At 35.2% G+C, this 20,480-nt stretch overlaps 1 protein-coding gene across 6 annotated transcripts in view; it reads left to right on the top strand.

Annotated features, from left to right (window-relative positions):
- The window catches only part of COL24A1 (collagen type XXIV alpha 1 chain), a 294,562-nt gene that overhangs the window by 208,375 nt on the left and 65,707 nt on the right, over positions 1-20,480 (top strand). For all 6 annotated transcript variants that reach the window (XR_008630306.1, XM_055140321.1, XM_055140322.1 and 3 more), the window contains 8 exons: positions 232-285; positions 2,172-2,279; positions 5,811-5,864; positions 6,717-6,770; positions 7,629-7,685; positions 10,524-10,577; positions 18,594-18,647; positions 18,978-19,031. Coding sequence is in view for 5 of the 6 variants with exons in the window: in XM_055140321.1 (XP_054996296.1) it covers positions 232-285; positions 2,172-2,279; positions 5,811-5,864; positions 6,717-6,770; positions 7,629-7,685; positions 10,524-10,577; positions 18,594-18,647; positions 18,978-19,031 (489 nt within the window). In the remaining variant the exon portion in view is untranslated. The remainder of the gene's footprint in view (positions 1-231; positions 286-2,171; positions 2,280-5,810; positions 5,865-6,716; positions 6,771-7,628; positions 7,686-10,523; positions 10,578-18,593; positions 18,648-18,977; positions 19,032-20,480) is intronic.

Below are 20,480 nucleotides of genomic sequence, written 5' to 3'. Positions count from 1 at the left end.
ACGGGGAGCTTGCCAGGCTCTGCCATGCGGGCAAGATACTCTCAGTAGCTTGCCAGGCTCTCCGAGAGGGACAGAGGAATTGAACGCAGGTCAACTGCGTGCAAGGCAAATGCCCTACCCGCTCTGCTATCACTCCAGTCCTATTCAGTTACTATGTGGTGTAAATGTTTAAACATTCTATCTAGCCCTTTCCTTTAATGATGCATTCCCTTTTTTCTACTAAATATTCAGGGACCCGAAGGAATTGTGGGAGTTCCAGGGCTAAGAGGTCGTCCAGGAAAAAAGGTACATTTTTTAAAATGTAGGTTTATTGTTTCTAATGTCTCAGAGCTCCTTCAAATTTTGTGATGGTTTTTATCTTTATTGTATATGAATATTAAAGAACTATAAATTTGGAGTTTTAAAGAACTATACATTTAAAGGAACTATTCATCTCTATAGTTATTTGAAAACATACTTTCTACTCTGTGTGTTCTAAAAGAGCTTTACCTCGTATTTTATTTGCCAAAATTCTTTAGTAGACATGGATAAGAAAAGAGAGAAAAGAAAAAATCATATGTTATTCTATTTGTGCCATTTAGTAAATTTTTTTTAAAAAAGGAATCAATTATTAAAATTGTTCTGGGATTATTAGCAGTGTGCTTTTCTAAATTGAAAAGGCTAATGACCTTATTTTTTATATATTATCTAAGAAACACAAACTCAGGGTATGTTTTATTTTTTTTTATATTTTACTATTATCGCATGATAATCACAAAAGTTCTAGTACCTCATAATGAAAACTCATCTTTACATCAGTAATTTGTTCAAGTGTTAATAAATTATTTTCCCAACATTTCTGACTATATTTGCTTTTATTTTCTTTGAATTATATTCCAGGTCCCAAAATCTACGTCTGTCATTTCTATTCGTAACTAACTTAGGGGGGAAAAATAAGGCATAGTAATAGATAGGTAAAAATTAATGAGATAAATTTTAGGTCATGATCATACTTATCAAAATAATCCCAATATTGAAGACACTTTATAAAACATTATTTTTTTTTTGCTTTTTGGGTCACACCCGGTGATGCACAGGGGTCACTCCTGGCTCTGCACTCAGGAATCACCCCTGGTGCTGCTCAGGGGACCATATGGGATGCTGGGAATCGAACCCGGGTCGGCCGCGTGCAAGGCAAACACCCTACCCGCTGTGCTATCGCTCCAGCCCCAATATAAAACATTTTTATGATCCATTAATGACGTTTATTTCTTTTTGTACTTGATTATTAATTTTTATAAAGCCTAGTTCTAATATTCAGAAAATGAATTACAATATGTAATTTTTTTAAGAGCAATTGTAGTTTGCTGATAGAGAAAACCTCCTACTTACCTAGCAAAAAATCAGAAAATAACCAGTTTCAAGAGGTAAAACTATCTAAAAATTTAACAGCTTTTAAAGGCAACCTCCCAAAACATTGGGTTATGACCTTGAATATTCAAAGCTGCATATTAGAGTGGCTGAGAAGAAATGACAGCAGATAAAGATTTTGCTTTGCATATGGCTGACTGTTCAATTCCCAGCATCCCATATGGTCCCCCAAGCACCACCAGGAATAATTCTAAGTGTAGACCCAGGGGTAACCCCTGAGTATTGTCAACTGTGCCCCCCAAAACAAAAACAAAAAAAACACAGAACTACATGTTAGAGTCTGTCTGCATTAAGCAGAACTTTGTGGCATTAAAGTTCTCTGTAAGTCAGACTTCTTTTAGGACCTATGTTTTCTCATAAGAGTTAATACATGCATGAATATATCCATACACATACATGTAAAATTTTTTTAATTAAAAAGCTTGTTTTGTAGTTCACTATAAGCACCAGAGATCCCTTGTCTGACTGGTTATTTTTTAACTAATTTTTAAAATTAACTTCTATCTTTAAAATTACCTTGGTGGCAATGGTATGTTATTATTGTCAGCTGGCTATATGTCATAGTAGTAAGTTAAATCAACATCTCTATTCATAAAACTTAAACTATATATAGTTTAAACCATATATAAATTTTATAAAATTAAATTATATAAAATTAAATTAAATGTAATATCCTAAGTCATTTGGGTATATCTATATTTTATTAATATAAATATAACTTTTCTTTTTTTCTTACTTTTCTTTTCTAATGATTTTCACAGGGCGACAAAGGGCAAATAGGGCCCACAGGAGAAATTGGAAGCAGAGGCGCTCCTGGACAAATTGGGGAGAGTGGTCCTAAGGGTGCCAGAGGAACTAGAGGTGCTGTGGTCAGTATTTGATTTGTTACCACAAATGAGTTCACTGTGAATGGAAAAGAAATGTATCCTTGCCCTTAAAGCTTCATCCCTTGATTAATTTTACAGAGAAAGCAATAGCTCCATTGAAAATAATCTACCACCATGGGATGAGGAGAATTGTAAGCATTCCACAGTACTTAAGTGGCTTAGTGGTTTCTGGACATGCAAAAGGAAAGGGGGAAAAAACTTAAAATGGAAATAAAATATGAAATGAGGTTTTAAAAAGATCTGATTATAACTTCTAACCTAAGTAGGAAAGTTTGTGTGCCTTGCACTTAAAATCAGGATTTAATATCTAGACGAAACTGTGTTGTCATGGTTGACAAATTACTATGAAAATTAAGTTTACTTTAAAATGGATTTTTTTATATATGCTACCTGGAGATTGTTTCTCTAAATTGCTGTGATAAGTCTCTATAACCTCTAGTAGTACTTGGTCTTTTTCATGAGCTCAGTATGATGTTGAAAACAAGGGAATTATACTTACAACAATAAAATTATATTATGAGTATGTTACAATATGTTTAAAAGTCATAACATGGAAGGATACAAAATATTTGAGACTATCCAGTGAATCTTTTTAATGTTTCACAAGATCATATGCATAATCTATATATTTAGTCTCCAAATAAACTTACAAATGCTAGGCTTTTCACCGAGATGTTTTGAAAATGTGGCAGATCTTTTGTCTGGAGGTTTGTTTGCTCAGGCTCACATGAAGTATACTGCTCCTTACTGTTATCTTGCTTCTTTAGGTCTTTCTGGTCTCTTTTAATTTAAATTACTACTATTTTTTTGGTCTTGGCTTGCTCAGGAGCATTATACAGTGTGAATTCAGAAGCATTATTTTAATACAATGTGATTAACTTTAATAAGCATGGTAACTGACATATCCAAATACTATTGCCTTCATTATAGACTTCTACTTCAAATCTTTTCTAAAAGTAACATCTACCTTTTAAATTTTAACGCATATCCCCATATTACCTTTCCAAGAGGTATCAATAAATTTGTACTCTACAACCAACAGTAATTCATATTAATCCTTTTGATGTTTGCCAGTTAAATAAAAGAAAAAGTGTAAATTTGTTTTCTTCTACTTGCATTTCTCTGATTATAATGAATTTATATTTCATTTTCCTTTGGGAGTTGCCTGCACATACACATTTATATGTCTTTCAGTTAGGTTGTTGTTTATTGACTAGCAATAACACCTTTATATTTATATGTTTAAATGATTTTAAATGTATTTTAAAATATATGACAACTATAGTTTCATCTTTCATCTTTTAATATTGTCTTTTGCACATTAAAGATTTTAATATTTGCATAGTCAAATTTATTAGCCATTCTTTACTGTTAGCTCTAGACTTTCTTTTATATCCTTCAGTATTTTATAGCTTTTTTGGTCATCTCTTTAAGGCAGAGAGACTTTTGTTTCCTTTTCGATACAGTTATATGAGGCTAATTGTCTTTTATTCAAAGTTGATAGTTGTCTCATCCATTTAATAAACTGTCAGTCTATTTCACTTTTCTGGAATGTTAGTTCTATCATAGGCCAAAGTCTCAAATATTTCACTGGTCTATTTTCCTCTGTTTCTTCTTTTTAGTCTCTTACTTTGTTCCTGAGTCAAATATCACACTACTTTAAGTTAATATATTGTTACAGTATATTTTGGGATCTGCTCCAACAAATAATCCATAATAGAGTTTTTCAGAAAAGTCTAGAACTTACTAATAATTCCTCTTTCATATGAAATTTACTCATCTTGTCAAATTAATTTAATAGTAAATCTTTATATAAAGAAATGTTTGTATTTACTTATATTTTCTTATATGTCCTTCAATAGGCTTGTATTATTTCTTTTTGTTCTTGCACCATTTTTTTAAAAAAAATTTATAAGTGAATCGCCGTGAGGTAGTTACAGATTTACATATTTTCGTGCTTGTGTTTCAGTCATACAGTGCTCGAGTACCCATCCCTCCACCAGTGCCCATTCTCCACCACCGATGATCCCAGTAAATCTCATCCCCCCACCCCACCCCGCCTCTGTGGAAGGGCATTCCCTTTTGTTTTCTCTCTCCTTTTGGGTGTTGTGGTTTACAATAGAGGAACTGAGTGGCCATCGTGTTCGATCTATAGTCTACTTTCAGCATGCATCTCCCATCCCGAGAGGTCCTTCTATCATCTTACACCATTCTTACCAGGTTTATTCTTAGTTTTTCTTTAATTTTATGCTTTTTCATATGATGCTTTTTTATGTTGCATCTTGTTATTGGTGCTAAGTAAGAAAGCTTTTTTTATTAAAATTCTTACTTTATAGCTACTTCAGTGGTGATTCTTAGGAGTTCTTTAGATAAATTATCATGTTAACTCTGTTGTTTATTATCATGATCTATTTCACTGATTGGGACTTTTTGTTAATATGATTTTGGCTAATCGTGTGCCTATTCTGTGCCTTACTTTTCTCCCCTCCTAATTATTAAAAGATTCAAATAGAAGAGCTGAAGAGAAAATACTGATAAAATGAAAGATAGGATATTTACTGTTTCTTTTGCTTTTTCAGTTGTCATCATTTTTGTAATATTGGAATAAAATTAGTTCTTGATTGATATGGGTCCTCAACTAAAATATTAATAATAAGAATAGTTGTAGGAGCTGGAGCGATAGCACAGCAGGTAGGAAGTTTGCCTTGCACGCGGCCAACCAAGGTTCGATTCCCAGCATTCCATATGGTTCCCCAAGCACCTCCAGGAGTAATTCCTAAGTGCATGAGCCAGGAGTAACCCTTGTGCATGGAGGGTGTGACCCCCTCCCCCAAAAAAGAATAGTTGTAAATAATTACTTCGCATAAATTTTTAATTGTTATTATTATAACAACCTGGACTAGAATTTGAGATCATGTTTATCTAAGTGTCTAAAACCAACCAGCAGAGTAGACTTCTTGATGGCATAGTGACAAAAATTGTCAGGCTTCAGTCTCTGATATTCAGTGATGTACATCTATCACAAACTTTGACAGACACAAACTACATTTCTAGAATTTGCTACATATCTATAAGATTCTAACAACTAAAATATTTTCTCTTACTCTGATTAAGGATATTTATGACAAAGTTATATCATGACCAAAAGAACTCCTTTGTGGAGCTTTCATGATTCAGGGGGAAAATAGCTATGAGAATGGAATTTGGGGGTTACTATTTTTAAGAATTGGTGGAATTTTATAATTTAAAAAATTGGAGGGGCTGGAGTGATAGCACAGCAGGTAGGGCATTTGCCTTGCATGCGGCCAACCTGGGTTCGATTCCCAACACCCCATATGGTTTCCTGAGCACCACCAGGAGTTAATTCCTAAATGCATGAGCCAGGAGTCACCCCTGTGCATCACCGGATGTGACTCAAAAAGCCAAAAAAATAGAAAAATTAATTGGAAGGTGGTCGTTTAAATAATAATTATGTATTTTGCAAAAATCTCTAATATTTACTTTGTTTTTCAGGGACACTTAGGAGTGATGGGACCTGATGGGGAACCAGGAATCCCAGGATATAGGGTAAGAATTTTTTATTAAAAATAAGATAATAAATTTGTATGAAAACATTTAAATAAGTGTATCATCTAAATTATGTAAGCTATTGTAGAATCTTCCTGATAAACCTTCCAAACTCATCTAGGTCACATTCTAACATAGAGTAAATATTTTTTGTGATTAGAAATAATGGTGGTGGGAAGGTGCAATGTGATGGGATTGTTGTTGAAATATTGAATGTCTGTAACAAATTATCATAAACAACTTTGTAAAATAAAATAAATAAAATAACAAAAAATCACTGTATCACTGCTGTCCCATTGCTCATTGATTAGCTCAAGTGGATGCCAGTAATGTCTCCATTCATCCCTGTCGCATTCAGGATCAGAGGAATGAGGCCCATTATTATTACTGTTTTTGGCATATCGAATATGCCACGGGGAGCTTGCCAGGCTCTGCCAAGCGAGATTCTTCTTCTCTCTCTTCCGAGAGCTTTGTTTTATAGTGTCTGGATCTTGGCCATTGATGAGATTACAGGGGGGCGGGGGCAGTTTGTGGGTGTGACTGCCAAGCTACGGGAAAACTGAGGATCTGGGTGGAGGAGGCCCAGTCCCAATCCAAGCAGGCTTGGAGTTCTCAGCCACGAGTCCTGCATACCTGGGTTCCTGTGTCAGTTCCTTCATGGGTGAGGCTTGTGGGAGCATGTGGAGAGTGGCATTGAGCATGGCTGTGGCTGGGTTCCAGAGGTTTTCGGCTGCTGGGACTCTGCTTGAATTGGGGAGGGAATATCTGATTATTTGAACTTAGTGATATTAAGTAAAGTATGTACAACTAAAATTGAAAATATCTACTTACTTTTCTTTTTGTTTTTTTTAGGGTCATCAAGGCCAACCAGGACTTTCTGGCTTGCCTGGACCAAAAGGAGAAAAGGTATGTGTATTTGCTAATTTTTTAATCCTCAATTGAATATTAATTTCACAAGAATTCACAGAAACGAAAGTAAACAGCCTATCAATTTAGAAAGTAGTGAGTATTCCAGAAAAATATATAAAGAAATGTCAGGAGGATAAAAATTTAAATTAAAATGCCTCCCATAGTTTTTTTTTTTTGCCATGGAAGTGAAATATATATGAAAATACGGAATTTAACCTTTGCTACAATATGGATAGATATATTGGAGGGAGATATGCTCATCAAAATAAGTCAGAAAAAGATAGACAAATACTAGATGACCTTACTCCTCGTGGGATATAAAGAAACAAAAACAAGGGAATAGACTATATCTAAATAAAAACAAACCTTTATGTTTTTACCACAGAACTGAGGTTACTGAGAAAAAGCCAGGGGTCAGAGTGAGCTGAAAGGGTCCAGGAGAGAGTGTAGAAGGCTATTGGCACATTGGTGATGGATATGGTGTGGTAATGTTGTATGTCTAAGGTATATAACGATTTACATTCTTGTAAGCCAATACAACCCCAATAGAAATAAATTTAGAACTATGTTTTAGTTAAAATGCGTACCCCCACTGCTCAGGGAAAAGAATGACAACATCAGCACTCCTCTGGATTGAAATCCGACCCTGAAACAATTTCTATGCTGCTCTTTTAAAGCAGGCTGAGAGTTTCAAGGGAAACCATATGCGAATATTAGTTGTGTATAAAGTATCATGTGCTTTGTTTATTAAGATTCCCCATTTTTAAAAAGAACCAGATGGTATGCTTCATAACAAAAAAAAATTGGCTTCGTATTTTAATCTGATGTTGGTATAAATCATTATATTTATTCTAGGGCTATCCAGGAGAAGATAACACAGTCCTGGGACCACCTGGGCCTCGAGGTGAACCAGTAGGTCTTTTTCTAAAATTATCTTGGTGTAAAATCATAGCCCCAAAGCATAATGCAGTCTTTGGAGCTAGTATGACCTCAATAAAAGACTTAGATATCTAAATAATAAAATAATGGAAGCACTGTAGCACTGTTGATCCATTGTTCATCGATTTGCTCAAGTGGGCACCAGCAGTGTCTCCATTGTGACATTTATTGTTACTGTTTTTGGCATATCAAATACACCATGGGTAGATTGCCATTAAAAATTCACATTATATATTCACTTTCAAAATATAAAGTATTTTTAAATCTATTCCATATTCTTATAACCTTCATTTTTTAAAAATGCTTTCATTGTTTTGAGGGTCACTCCTGCCTGTGCTCTGGTACCCAGGGGCCACTACGGCTGCAAGTGGGGGTTGGGAGAGATGCACATGGTACTGGAGATTGAACCAGGCTCTTGCACAGTGGAAGGTGCTCTGCCACTTGAGTTGCATATTTGTTTCTAACATCCCTTTTTTTATAACAGTTTGTACCTGTTTGTCAACTGATTATAAAACTAATCTAAACTGTTATATTAGAACAATATTTTTTAAAATCACTAACCTCGACCTTTTCTCACCCATGGCTCCCTTCTGAACCTGCTTCTCTCCAGCCGGCCCCCATCATGCTGTGGCCCCCTCTTATGTGCCTCTCGGCCCCCTTGGACTATCCTAAGGCTCCTCACAGAGTTTATATATATATATATATATATATACACATATATATAAAAAACACACACACATATATGTGTGTGTATATATTTGCTATCTACATATATAGTCCCATATATATGCATATATATATATGTACTTCCCATTTGAGAAGCTCTGAATCTGCTGTCTTTAAATCGAACATTTTATTTATTTATTTATTTATTTATTTATTTATTTATTTATTTATTTCACTTTTGGGTCACACCCAGAGTCGCACAGGGGTTAGTTCTGGTTCATGCACTCAGGAATTACTCCTGGCGATGCTCAGGGGACCATATGGGATGCTGGGAATCGAACCCAGGTCGGCTGTGTGCAAGACAAATGCCCTAACCACTGTGCTATTGCTCCAGCCCCTAATTGAACATTTTATTTGTGTGTGTGTGTGTTTGTTGTTCTGGATTTTTAAAAATTTATTTTATTGAATCACCATGTGGAAAGTTACAAAGTTCTCAGGTTTATGTCTCAGTTATACAATGCTCAAATAACCATCCCTTCACCAGTGCCCATATTCCACCACCAAAAACCCCAGTATACCTCCATCCCCCACCCCCCAACCCCCGCCTGCATAACTGATAAATTTCACTTCATCTTCTCTTTACCTTGGTTACATTCCATATTTCAACACAAAACTCACTATTGTTGTTGGAGTTTCCCCCGCAAAAAAAAAAAAAAAAAACAGCCCTACTGAGAAGGAGGCATTTGATAATCAGTTTTCCACTCCTGAGAATAAAGAGACATGATTTCTGGGTTTTAGTATTTTAGTAATTAAGTCCAGGGAGATTTATGTCAGAAATTGCATAATTTCCCCTCCACAGCCAGTGTGAGGCAATAGCTTAGTTCACAGTTTAGAGACATGGCTGCAAGCAGTTTCTGGGACCAAAAGTAGTCTAGCTGACCTCCGGATCGTGTTCCATCAGCAGCAAAACGGCCGCACCAGAGTGTAGCCGCCCGGGTTGAGTCTCGGCGGAGCAGGAGCCGGTATCGGCCCCCGCCCAAGACTCCTAATTGAACATTTTAAAAACCAACTGTAAGCATAGTTTTGAAAAGTAACTACTTTAGATTGATTATTGGCATAATTATCTCTGTTTAATTGTCATGTTTTGTTAAGACAATCTAATCTGAGTTTACCAAGAGGGAACTCTGAGATAGTGGTGTTGGAACATTTATGTATGAAAGCCTATCATGAACAGTATTGTAAACCACAATGCCCTAGAAGAAAATAATTAAAACAAGAGAAAAGCCCACCAGGAGACATCCCTTAGCACAGAGCCAGGAGTAAGCTCTGAGTGCCATTGGCATAGCCCAACCCCCTCCCATAAAAAGTAGAATAAGGGGCTAGAGCGATAGCACAGCGGGTAGGGCATTTGCCTTGCACGCAGCCAACCAGGGTTCTCATCCCAGCATCCCATATAGTCCCCTGAGCACCCCCAGGGGTAATTCCTGAGTGAAGAGCCAGGAGTAACCCCTGTGCATCGCCGTGTGTGAACCAAAAAAAAAAAAAGTAGAATAACTACTACATTTTTTAAAATTATTAAGTATATTTGTTTTGTTTTGTTTTTTGCTTTTTGAGTCACACCTGATGATGTTCAGGGGTTACTCTTGGCTCTGCACTCAGGAATTACTCCTGGTGTTGCTCGGGGGACCATATGGGATGTCGGGAATCGAACCAAGATCAGCCGAGTGCAAGGCAAACACCCTTTCTCCCCACTTGTACTATCTCTACAGCCCTATATATATTTAATTAATGAAATTTAGTGGTTGAATGACCCTGTTTATAAAGCTTTTAAGACCACTTTAACATTAACGGAAAATGCGTGTATTTGGATACCTTGTGCAACAATTTTTATCTGAAAGATCATAACTTTTAATTAAACTTAATTTCTTCAGTATTTTCTCTAGAACCACTATGAAATTTTAAAAAGTGTTTAATGCCTAATATATTTTGATTATATTCTTGGTATTGAAATTCAATCCTTTGAAACTACTCAGTGGAACTAAGCAAATTAATATATATGAGAATATATATTTGAAAGCTTCATATTTTTTTCTGTGACATCTGCATTTACAATATGTAGATGGAGCTGTGAAACTTTCTTCCCAGGGTCCTTTGGGGGATCGAGGAGAGCGAGGAGAGCCTGGTGATGAAGGATACAAGGTAATGACTGCAAATTTACACATTTCTTCTACTATTAAATATATTTTTCTGTGGTTCTGTTAATTTCAAAAAAGTAACTGAGATGAAATAATAAGCGCAGCTGAGATAATTTGTAATGCCTAGTGCTTTTTGATCCTAGAAGCCTCACTTTTGGTACTTTATGTTCCTTCTTTCTAAAATCATTATTTCTTTCCATTTTTTTCCAATCATTTTTAACTTCTCAGATGAAATGTCACTTCCTTAGAGTCTTGTCTTAATTGACGTTTGTACCCATAGCTTTATATCATATTATCCACTCTACCTATTTTATTCATTATTTATGATAGTGCTATTTATAGAATTTTATTTATACCTATTTTATACATTTGTGTTTTATTTGCTGTTTCCTTCTACTCCCAAAATGTAAAGTCCATGACAATAAGAAAGAATCTTGTATGTCTTTTCATCATTATATCTCCAATATTTCAGAATACAAAGTTCCTGATATATTGTAAGAATTCAATAGAGTTATCCTTTTTTCCCCTTAGTCTAAAGGCTTGTTTTTATTGACATTGTCTGTTCCTTTGCTTCCCTTTTTTAATTTTTTTTTATTAACTGTGAGGTACAGAGTTACAAAGCTGTTCCTGTTTCAGTCACGCACCCAGTGTTCCAACATCTCCCCCACTCCCCCTGTCTCCTCCTGTGCCTTGGGACATTATGGTTCACACTACATGTATTGAGAGGTTTTCATATTTGTTCCTTTACCTAGTAAAACCTGTTTTCAGCACACCGTTCTTCTTTTTTTTTTATCATAGGATAAATGTTTATTTAGTTAAGTTTTTAGATTTGTATTGGTTTACAATACCATAGGGACTGGAACGATAGCACAGCAGGTAGGGCGTTTGCCTTGCATGCGGCTGACCCAGGTTTGATTCCTCTGTCCCTCTCAGAGAGCCTAGCAAGCTACTGAGAGTATCTCGCCCGCACAGCAGAGCCTGGCTAGTTACCCATGTTGTGTTCGATATGCCAGAAACAGTAACAACAAGTCTCACAATGGAGACGTTACTGGTGCCTGCTCAAGCAAATCAATGAACAATGGGATGACAGTGCTACAGTGCAGTGTTAGAATACCATAGCTATCAGGAATATATAAAACTCAAGACTCACCACCCAGATTTCTGTGCCACCACGCCACACAAAAGACCCATCTACCCATTCCTCCACATCCTTCAACTTACATGCAAGAACCACCATAAATTTTTCCAAGTCTAGGAGTTTTGTTGGGTTTTACCATTTCGTTTGCTTTAGTTCTTGACATTCCACATATGAGTGATGTCATCCAGTAACTGTCTTTTACTTCCTTACTTACATTGCTAAGCAGAATCGCCTTGAGTTCTGTTTTGCCCCCAAAGACAAATTTAGATAAAATTAGACATTTAGACAAATTGTTGATTATAATTGTGTTCAGGGCTTCAAAGGAGAGTATCTGAGTATAGTTACTCATAATAATAAGCTATTACCCACCTCCCGGGTAGTTTTAGTATCTACCCTTTGGATAGTTTGGGGAAATATCCTTAGCCTTTGGAAAGTGATTAGGTCATAAAGATGGAGCCCTGGGGAATAAGATAAGTGCTCTGAAGAGTTCCCTTGCCTTTGTTCTATAGTGAAGTCACACTGAGAACACAGCTGAGAAAAGCCAGCTGCCACCTTTAAAGAAATGGATTTTCCACAGTGGGTCTGCTGGCCCCCCTCAGATTCTGCTCTGACAATTCTTAAACATGGGGCATAATAAGCACACATCTCTTGATAATAGATTGATCATAACCATAATCTTAACCAACTTCATTACATTGAACTATGTGTAAAATTCATTCATTGTTATTTTTATTAGCTTGTTTGTGCTGTGGATGTTCCGTATTCCTAACTTCTATCTCTTCATCTATAAATGTCAGTTGCAAAACTAAATGGTCATCTGTAGACTGTCTCCCTGTAATTCCTACCTTACTCCTTTGCTCATTAAATTCTGTCCTTGCTCATATGATGATGCAATATTTGCTTACATAAATCCTGCTACTCTTTACTAGTTCATACTCCTTTTCTCTTGGCCCACTATGGTTAGCATCAATTTTTCCCTTTTATGTGGTCCTATAGTATTTGTTGTTCATCAAAGTCATTCAACATAATATTTTAGCAGCTTCTGTTGTTATGTATTTATTTGTTAATGTTTAAGTGTCTTAGCTACCCAACTTGAATATAATTGCTTTCTTTCCTTCATGATGTCTTTTCTTAAACCCTGTTCAGAATAGTGCATAATATCTCTATAAAAATAATTCACTTCAAAAAAATTTTTACTTCAATAATGAATTGATACAAATTAATACAAAACCTCTCTGTTATAAAATTTATGAACTTATCTGAAATGGAAATTTAATTAACTGGATCGAATAGACAAACTAATAGGCATATAACTGTTGTTAATAAAATAATTTTCTAAATCAGAAATCTGAAAATTCACTAGCATTCCCTAGTACTCTTTATGCAATGTTGAAGGAAGTTCAAAATATTTGTGGAATATTGAAGGAGGTTCTAAATATTTGCAAAATGTTGAAGACAATAAAAATGTATGTGAAATAATTATGATGGCCATTATTTTCTACTTGCAAATAATTTTCTTTTAGGAGGTAGTTTGTGTTCTATTTCCAGTTTATGCATTTGTATCTGTAACTATTCCCTAATTCAAGATATTCACTGATTTACTTAAACAATAGTTTTTCTTTGGACTATGGCCTAACTCCATAGCTTCCAGCAAATTTGAAAAACTTCTTAAATTTCTCCAACTTATTCCATGCATAATTTCTCCACACATATTTAGAAATAGCTATGTCTTCTTTTGTGGCTTCTATAACCAAATTAACATATTTCTTGATAACAATTTAAAACTTTTATTCAAAGAATGAACAATCTTTTCACCTGGTTTGCAGAAGTACCCAGCACCATTATTTAGAAATTCTCCGGGATTCCTTACACTAGAAAATTTTTTCTTCATTCACAGATATTCCTGATGAACTCTTCAATTATGAATGTTTCGTGAACTAATGTGATAGATACTTTTCTTTCTTTCATCCCGTCTGTGATGTTAGGTTTACAGATCATTGTAGAGGTATTTTGATAATGGTAGCTCTATTCTAAACAGTAAATCAGACAAACACACCAACTTAATTGCTTAGATGTTTCACAATCATGAAATGACCACACATGTGCCCTGTCATGTTTTCTTAAGCATATTCTAAAAGGTAAATATAAAATTTGCCATTTTAAAGTGTACAATTCATAGTCATTAAGTACTTTTGCAATATTGTGCAACTATCACATGCTGTCTTGTTCCAGAACATTTTATTACCCCATAAAGGAGACCCCATCCCCATTAAGTAGGCATTCTTTATTTATCCCAGACTGTGGCAACCACTACTTGATTCTAATATAGATTTAAATATTCTGAACATTTTATGTAAATAAAATAAGACAATATATTGTTTTGTGCCACACTTTGTTTATTGAACTTAAGACTTTTAGAGTTTATCCAGGTTGTAGACTCTATCAGTTTTCCTCATTCCTTTCCACGGTTGAAAAATCAGTAAGTTTTTAAAAGCATTTTTACACTCACAAATAGTAGAATTTTGGTAAACTGATAATTATCCAATTGGAAAAACAGAATGAGTACTGCAACTTTTGCTTCCATTTCACTGTGAAGAATTGAGAATTTTTAATATTGTCATAATTCTTTTCTTTTAATTGACTCATCAAGAAACAAAATTACAAAAGTCAAATTTCTTGCTCATTATCATCAATAAATAATTATTGGGTGTCATTATGTATGATACTTTCTTTGTTGTTTTTTGTTTGTTTGTTCTTTTGTTTTTTTTTTCATTGAATCACTGTGAGAAACGATTACAAAGCTTTCATGTTTGAGTTTTAGTCATACAGTTATCAAATACCCAACTCTCCACCAGTGCACATTTTCCACCACCAATGTCCCCAGTACCTCCTCCTTCCTAACCCTCCCCCTGCCTCTATGGCAGATAGTTTCCCTATACTCTCTACTTTGGGGCATTATGGTTTGCAGTATAGACACTGAGAGGCTATCATGTTTGGTCCTTTGTCTACTTTTAGCACACATCTCCCATTCCGAACGACCCCTCCAACCATCATTGACTTAGGGATCCGTTTTCCGTCCCAGCTGCCTTCTCCCCCAGCTCATGAGGCAGGTTTCCAACCATGAAGCAATCCTTCTGGCCCTTGTGTCTACTGTCTTTGGTGTCAGTCTCATATTATGTTATTTTATATGCCACAAATGAGTGCAGTCATCCTATACATAATATGGCATCCTAGACACAGTCCTGCCTCCACAGTTATCATAGGTAGAGAAAATACAGAATAAGAATATTTAATCAGTATAAAAATAGATAAAGTATTTTATAGCAGTGATCCAGACATATACATGTCACCTAGGTGAAAATAAATTTATTTCAGGTTTGAGAGAGCCAGAGACACAGTAGCAATATCATTACCCATCATGATATCACCATCTATTTTAAAGTTATAAACAAAGATACCCAACTTTTGATCTAGCTAAATTTATGTTATAAAATATCAGAAACACCTTCAAAAAAGGACATTATTTTGCATATAATAAAAAAGAAGGGAGTAACTGAATTCTCATTTTACTTTCACACCTTACCATCAAATATATAGAAAAAGGTATGCATCTAGGAATTTTTAAATAGCTATTTAACATCATCACAGTCACCTCAAATTTTGTATTAATATTCAGCATGTCATCATCCTCCCCAAATCTGATGGTCTTTTTCTATACCTTTCATTCAGTGAATGCGACTACCAGGACATCCAGATAAATGAATCATAAGCCTGCTTCTGTCTCATTATCTCTCACTCGATCCTGTTTCTCTTTTTTCTGATTGAATATAATTGACATATAACATCATACTAATTTAAATATACTTTCTATTGGGGTATTTCCCTGATGATAGATGATATTGAACACCTTTCACGTACATATTAGTCATCTATTACTGTCATCCTTGGAAAAATGTCTATTAAGATTTTCTTTCCATTAGAATGGGCACTGGTGGAGGAATGGGTACTCGATAATTGTATGACTGAAATGAAATCACGAAAGTTTGTAAATCTGTAACTATCTCACGGTGATTCATTAAAAAAAAATTTTAAAGATTTTCTTTCCATTTAAATAAGATATTTTGCTGTTGAATTGAGTTATTTAAATATTTTTATATTTAACCCCAGTGAGATATATATTTTGCAAATAGATTCTCCCATTGATTCAGTAAGTTCCCTTTTTATATTGCTGCTGTGTCTTTCCTAGGAAGAAACTGATGGGCTACAGAATTAGCTTTTCAGCTTTGTTTTTGCTCATTATTTTCCCTTATTTCTCTTCTCATCTTTCAAATCCAATTAGTTACAATTTTTGATCTCTTAAATATTTCTGAAAACTTGCTCTTTTTCTCACTTTAGTTTAAACTTTTTTCACTTTGCATAAACTACCTTAATCACTTACTAGACTATCTGCAACCATAACCCTTTCAAATATTTTCTCATCTTAACATTTCCTGTCAGATACATCTCCATTTATTTCCTACATAATCTTTCTGCTATAATATCTTCCCATTATTTACAGACTGGAGAACTTATCCTTCAAAACTTAGCTTAGTGTTTCTATCATTATAAAATCCTCTTAAGCTTTTTTATAAGGGGAGCATATAACATCCTCCCCTCAACCGTTCAGTTATCCTACCATAAATATCTTGTAAAATTAATGACTTCCCATAATCACACCTGCATACAATTATAAAAGTATGTAGTATAGCCTATTTATTTTTTACTGCTGCAGGGGAAAAATGGTCTTTGTGTATTTTTACTGGAATGGGAAGAACCAGATTAATTATAAATTTTCTAGGAAGAAAGCAAGTTTGATTTTGGTAAAAATTGTATTCAGACTTTTCAAAACCAAGAAAGGCAGATTCTGTAAACACCTTAATGAAATTACAGGTGAGGTTGGTCAGAGCATAATAGTTCTAGAGTTCTGTAATTTGTTGATATATTAACTCTAATTTTACTCTTTGAACCAATCACTTCTCTTTTGAGTCCTATTTACTAAGACATTTAGAAGTAATCATACTTAACTCATTAATTTAATTACTTAATTAATTTAATACACTTCCTCATGTTTAACTTGATTCTGTTATTTGCCAACTCTACTCAAGTTTTGCTAGCAAGGGTCATTCATCTGTTGTAATGGCTTTCCCTTTAGTCATAACTATATATTACAAAGAAAGCTTTCAAACAAGATTTTTCTCTTTTGCTACTCTTTTTTTCCTTAAAAGGGATTATTTCCATTATCAGGAAGTTGAATATAAAGCATTTACCTCAGAGAATGGGCTGGAGCTATATAGCACAGTGGGTAGGGTATTTGCCTTGCACGCAACCAATCTGGGTTCAATTCCCAGCATCCCATATGGTCCCCTGAGCACCGCCAAGAGTAATTCCTGAGTGCAGAGCCAGGAATAACCCTTGTGGGCTGAAGTGATAGCAGATCGGGTAGGGCGTTTGCCTTGCACACGGCTGAACCAGGTTCAATTCCTCTTCCCTCTTGGAGAGCCCAGCAAGCTACTGAGAGTGTCCCACCCACACGACAGAGCCTGGCAAGCTATTGTGACATATTCGATATGCCAAAAACAGTAACAATAAGTCTCAGAATGGAGACGATACTGGTGCCCGCTCGATGAAATCGATGCACAACGGGATGACAGTGCTACAGGCAGTGCTACCTCAGAGAATACAGACAAAGAAGGCTCCAATTGTCCTGTGATAATAAATATTTTTAGTCTGTCTGCAATGCCTTCTTTCCCAGAAAATGTAGAACCTGATGGAACTGTCATAAGGCTTTCTTTTATATACAGAGACAGAATAAAAGTATATGAAATTAAGACAATAGGGAAGAAGATTTAAAAAACTCCTGCACAATTCACCATGCATAACTCTCACCTGACATGCCCTTATGTTGTTGCTAGTTTCTATTTACAAACTTGTAATGAGAAATGTGGTAGGTCCACATTCCTTAGGAGAACTAGGATAATGACAGATCCCTGTGCATCAGAGACACTTGATGTGCGTTGGCATTAAATATAACTTCTCCCAGTTCTCAGGCCTTAAATTTACTATCCAAACAACTCTGAATAAAATTTGTGAATGTGGATATCATAGGAAACTTTCACAGTGGGAATAAGTAGGAAAGTGAAATTTGTTTCCAAACTCATTATTCCTTTGACAATTTGTTATATTAGCTTCCTGAGCCTGCTATAGCAAATTACCACAAATTGGCTACTTATAATAAAGACTTATTTCAGATAATTCTGAAAACATCATCTGAAATCATGTTAGCAAAGCAATGTTCCCTTTATAGATTTCGTGTGGAGAATCCTTTCTTTAGCCTCTTTCAGCTGGAGGCATTTCTTGCTTTCCTTACCTCTGTCACTCTTTAAGTTTTCTCCTTTGCTGTTCATTCCTGTCTGTCTGTCTGTCTGTCTGTCTGTCTGTCTGTGTATCTTGCAAGGACGCATATCCGGATTTAGATCCCATTTGGGTAAACCAAATAATTTCATTTTAAGATCCTTGATGACATCTCCAAAGAATTTATTTCTATTAATATTGCATTCATAGGATATTCAGATTAGGACATAAACATCTTTATAAACAGCCACCCATTTTCCCAATCCATTAACACAAATAAAAAAAGAAATGACAACCAGTTCTATTCTTTTTCTCAGCCATCATAATGTGCACTGGCTACTACGTTCTCTACCATTTACAAGAGAGACTCTTAATTTCTGAGATATTAAAATTAAGTTTATAAGCAGGTTGGTATCATTTTAAGTGATATTATCTTATGTTTAAAGTCTTATAATTCTGTTTGCATAATAATGTAATCCTTTCTATTCCCAGGGTCATGTGGGTGTACCAGGACCCAGAGGTACCACTGGACAACAAGGCCCCCCAGTATGTTTTGAAAACATTCTTTGTAATTTTCTCATTTGAAAATGTAAATGCATTTGTTCTCCGCTTTTTTTTTTTGCTTTTTTTTGCTTTTTGGGTCACAACCAGAGTTACACAGGATTTACTCCTGGCTCGTGCACTGCTCGTGTACTCAGGAATTACTCCTGGCAGTTCTCAGGGGACCATATGGGATACTGGGAATCGAACCCTGGTTGGCCACGTGCAAGGCAAACAAACGCCCTACCCGCTGTGCTATTGCTCCATCCCCAATAAATGACAACAAAATTTTGTTCTCCGCTTTATATGTAATTTCTGTTTGGGTTCCTCTTAAAGGGAGAGCCAGGTGAACAAGGTGAACAAGGACTGAAAGGAGAAAGAGGATCTGAAGTAAGTTGAAATTGTTTAAAGTCTATTTGAAATTTTATTATTTATTATTGTCTTGGAGAATCATCTAAATGATCATTCAGCTTTCTACTGCAAGAATCACTGTAGATTTCTAAACAAAATGTTTCTCAAAAACTACTAAAATATTAGTATTGATTAATACATGTATGACCGCCATTGAAAGTCCTTGACCAGTAACTAAATGCCCCAAACTAAATATCCTTCCTTGGAATTTCAAGCAGAAATACCACTGTCTTGAAACTAGCATTGCAGACTAAAAACATACCAGTTAACCCTGTTAGTAGTAGTAGGTAGGAGTAAAAATAGTTTGTTGGACATAGATTCACAATTGAATTGAAAGTATTATTCCATAAATCAAATCAATATTTTCTTTAAGTAAATTAAATGGGTTTTTTTGCCTTGTTGAAATGTAGCCTTCTTTCTCTCTTGTACATGATTGGTGCCTCAATTTGATGTTACATAATTTTATATTACATAAGAGGCACTATCTCTACTTTGCTCTTGATGGCATTCTGACATAACATTTCAAATTAGAGCAAATGTTTTGTATCCTAACAAATTGTGAAATAATGTGTTAAATGAAAATAATGACTTTGAAACCATGTTTCTCCTAATTGGTTGAATGGTCTTCACTCATACTTGTGTTTCCCGTGTGTGGGGCTTAGAAATTAAAGGGGATTTAATCTGACATATTACATAGATTTTCATTGACCTAGAGTTCATAGTCTTGGCATTTGCGTAGTAATTTCCTTTGCCTTAATAAGTTAGGACTGGTAGATAGCTCAAAGGGCTTTGCATCGGGAAAATCCCAGGTTTGATCCGTGTCATGTTTTCCTTCACACACTGCACTTGAAGTAGTCCCCTAGCACTGCCCGGCGTTACCCAAAAAGCAAAACTAACGTATAAAAATTGGTAAATTATAAATAAAAAGTATTCTGTTAAGGACAAGAAGAAAACAATGCAGAGGTGAAAAAGTAGTATCTCGTTCCCATAGAAATCTTAGCACTCAAATTAAAAATAAAAATAATAATAATAATAAAGTTGTGAAACATAGTACACTGCTTCTCTTTTCGTGTGTGTGTGTGCTCTCGAGTGTGCATGTGTGCATGCCTAAGCATGCATGCATTCTATTTAGATTTAATCCTTAAACTTCCAGTATTTCACATTTAGTACCTCCACAGTCTCAATGTTGTCCTTTTAACATACCTTACTGAGGAAGAAGAAATTTTTTTCAAACTTTTAACTTTAGTACAGAACCATAAATTTATTGATAGTTAAGTTTTACACATTTAACGTTCTAATAACAATCCCCCCACCAGTGTCAAATTCTCTCCACTAGTATCCTCAAGCTCACTCCTACCCATATACCCCCAAGTCTGCCATCTTGACAGGTACACTTTACAGTTTGGGTCTTATGTTTTCAGTGTCATT

This window comes from Sorex araneus, chromosome 5, assembly GCF_027595985.1.
Source record: "Sorex araneus isolate mSorAra2 chromosome 5, mSorAra2.pri, whole genome shotgun sequence".
NCBI classification, from domain to species: domain Eukaryota; kingdom Metazoa; phylum Chordata; class Mammalia; order Eulipotyphla; family Soricidae; genus Sorex; species Sorex araneus.
Note: the sequence above shows the minus strand (reverse complement) of the source record. Positions and strands in the feature narration are given on the sequence as shown.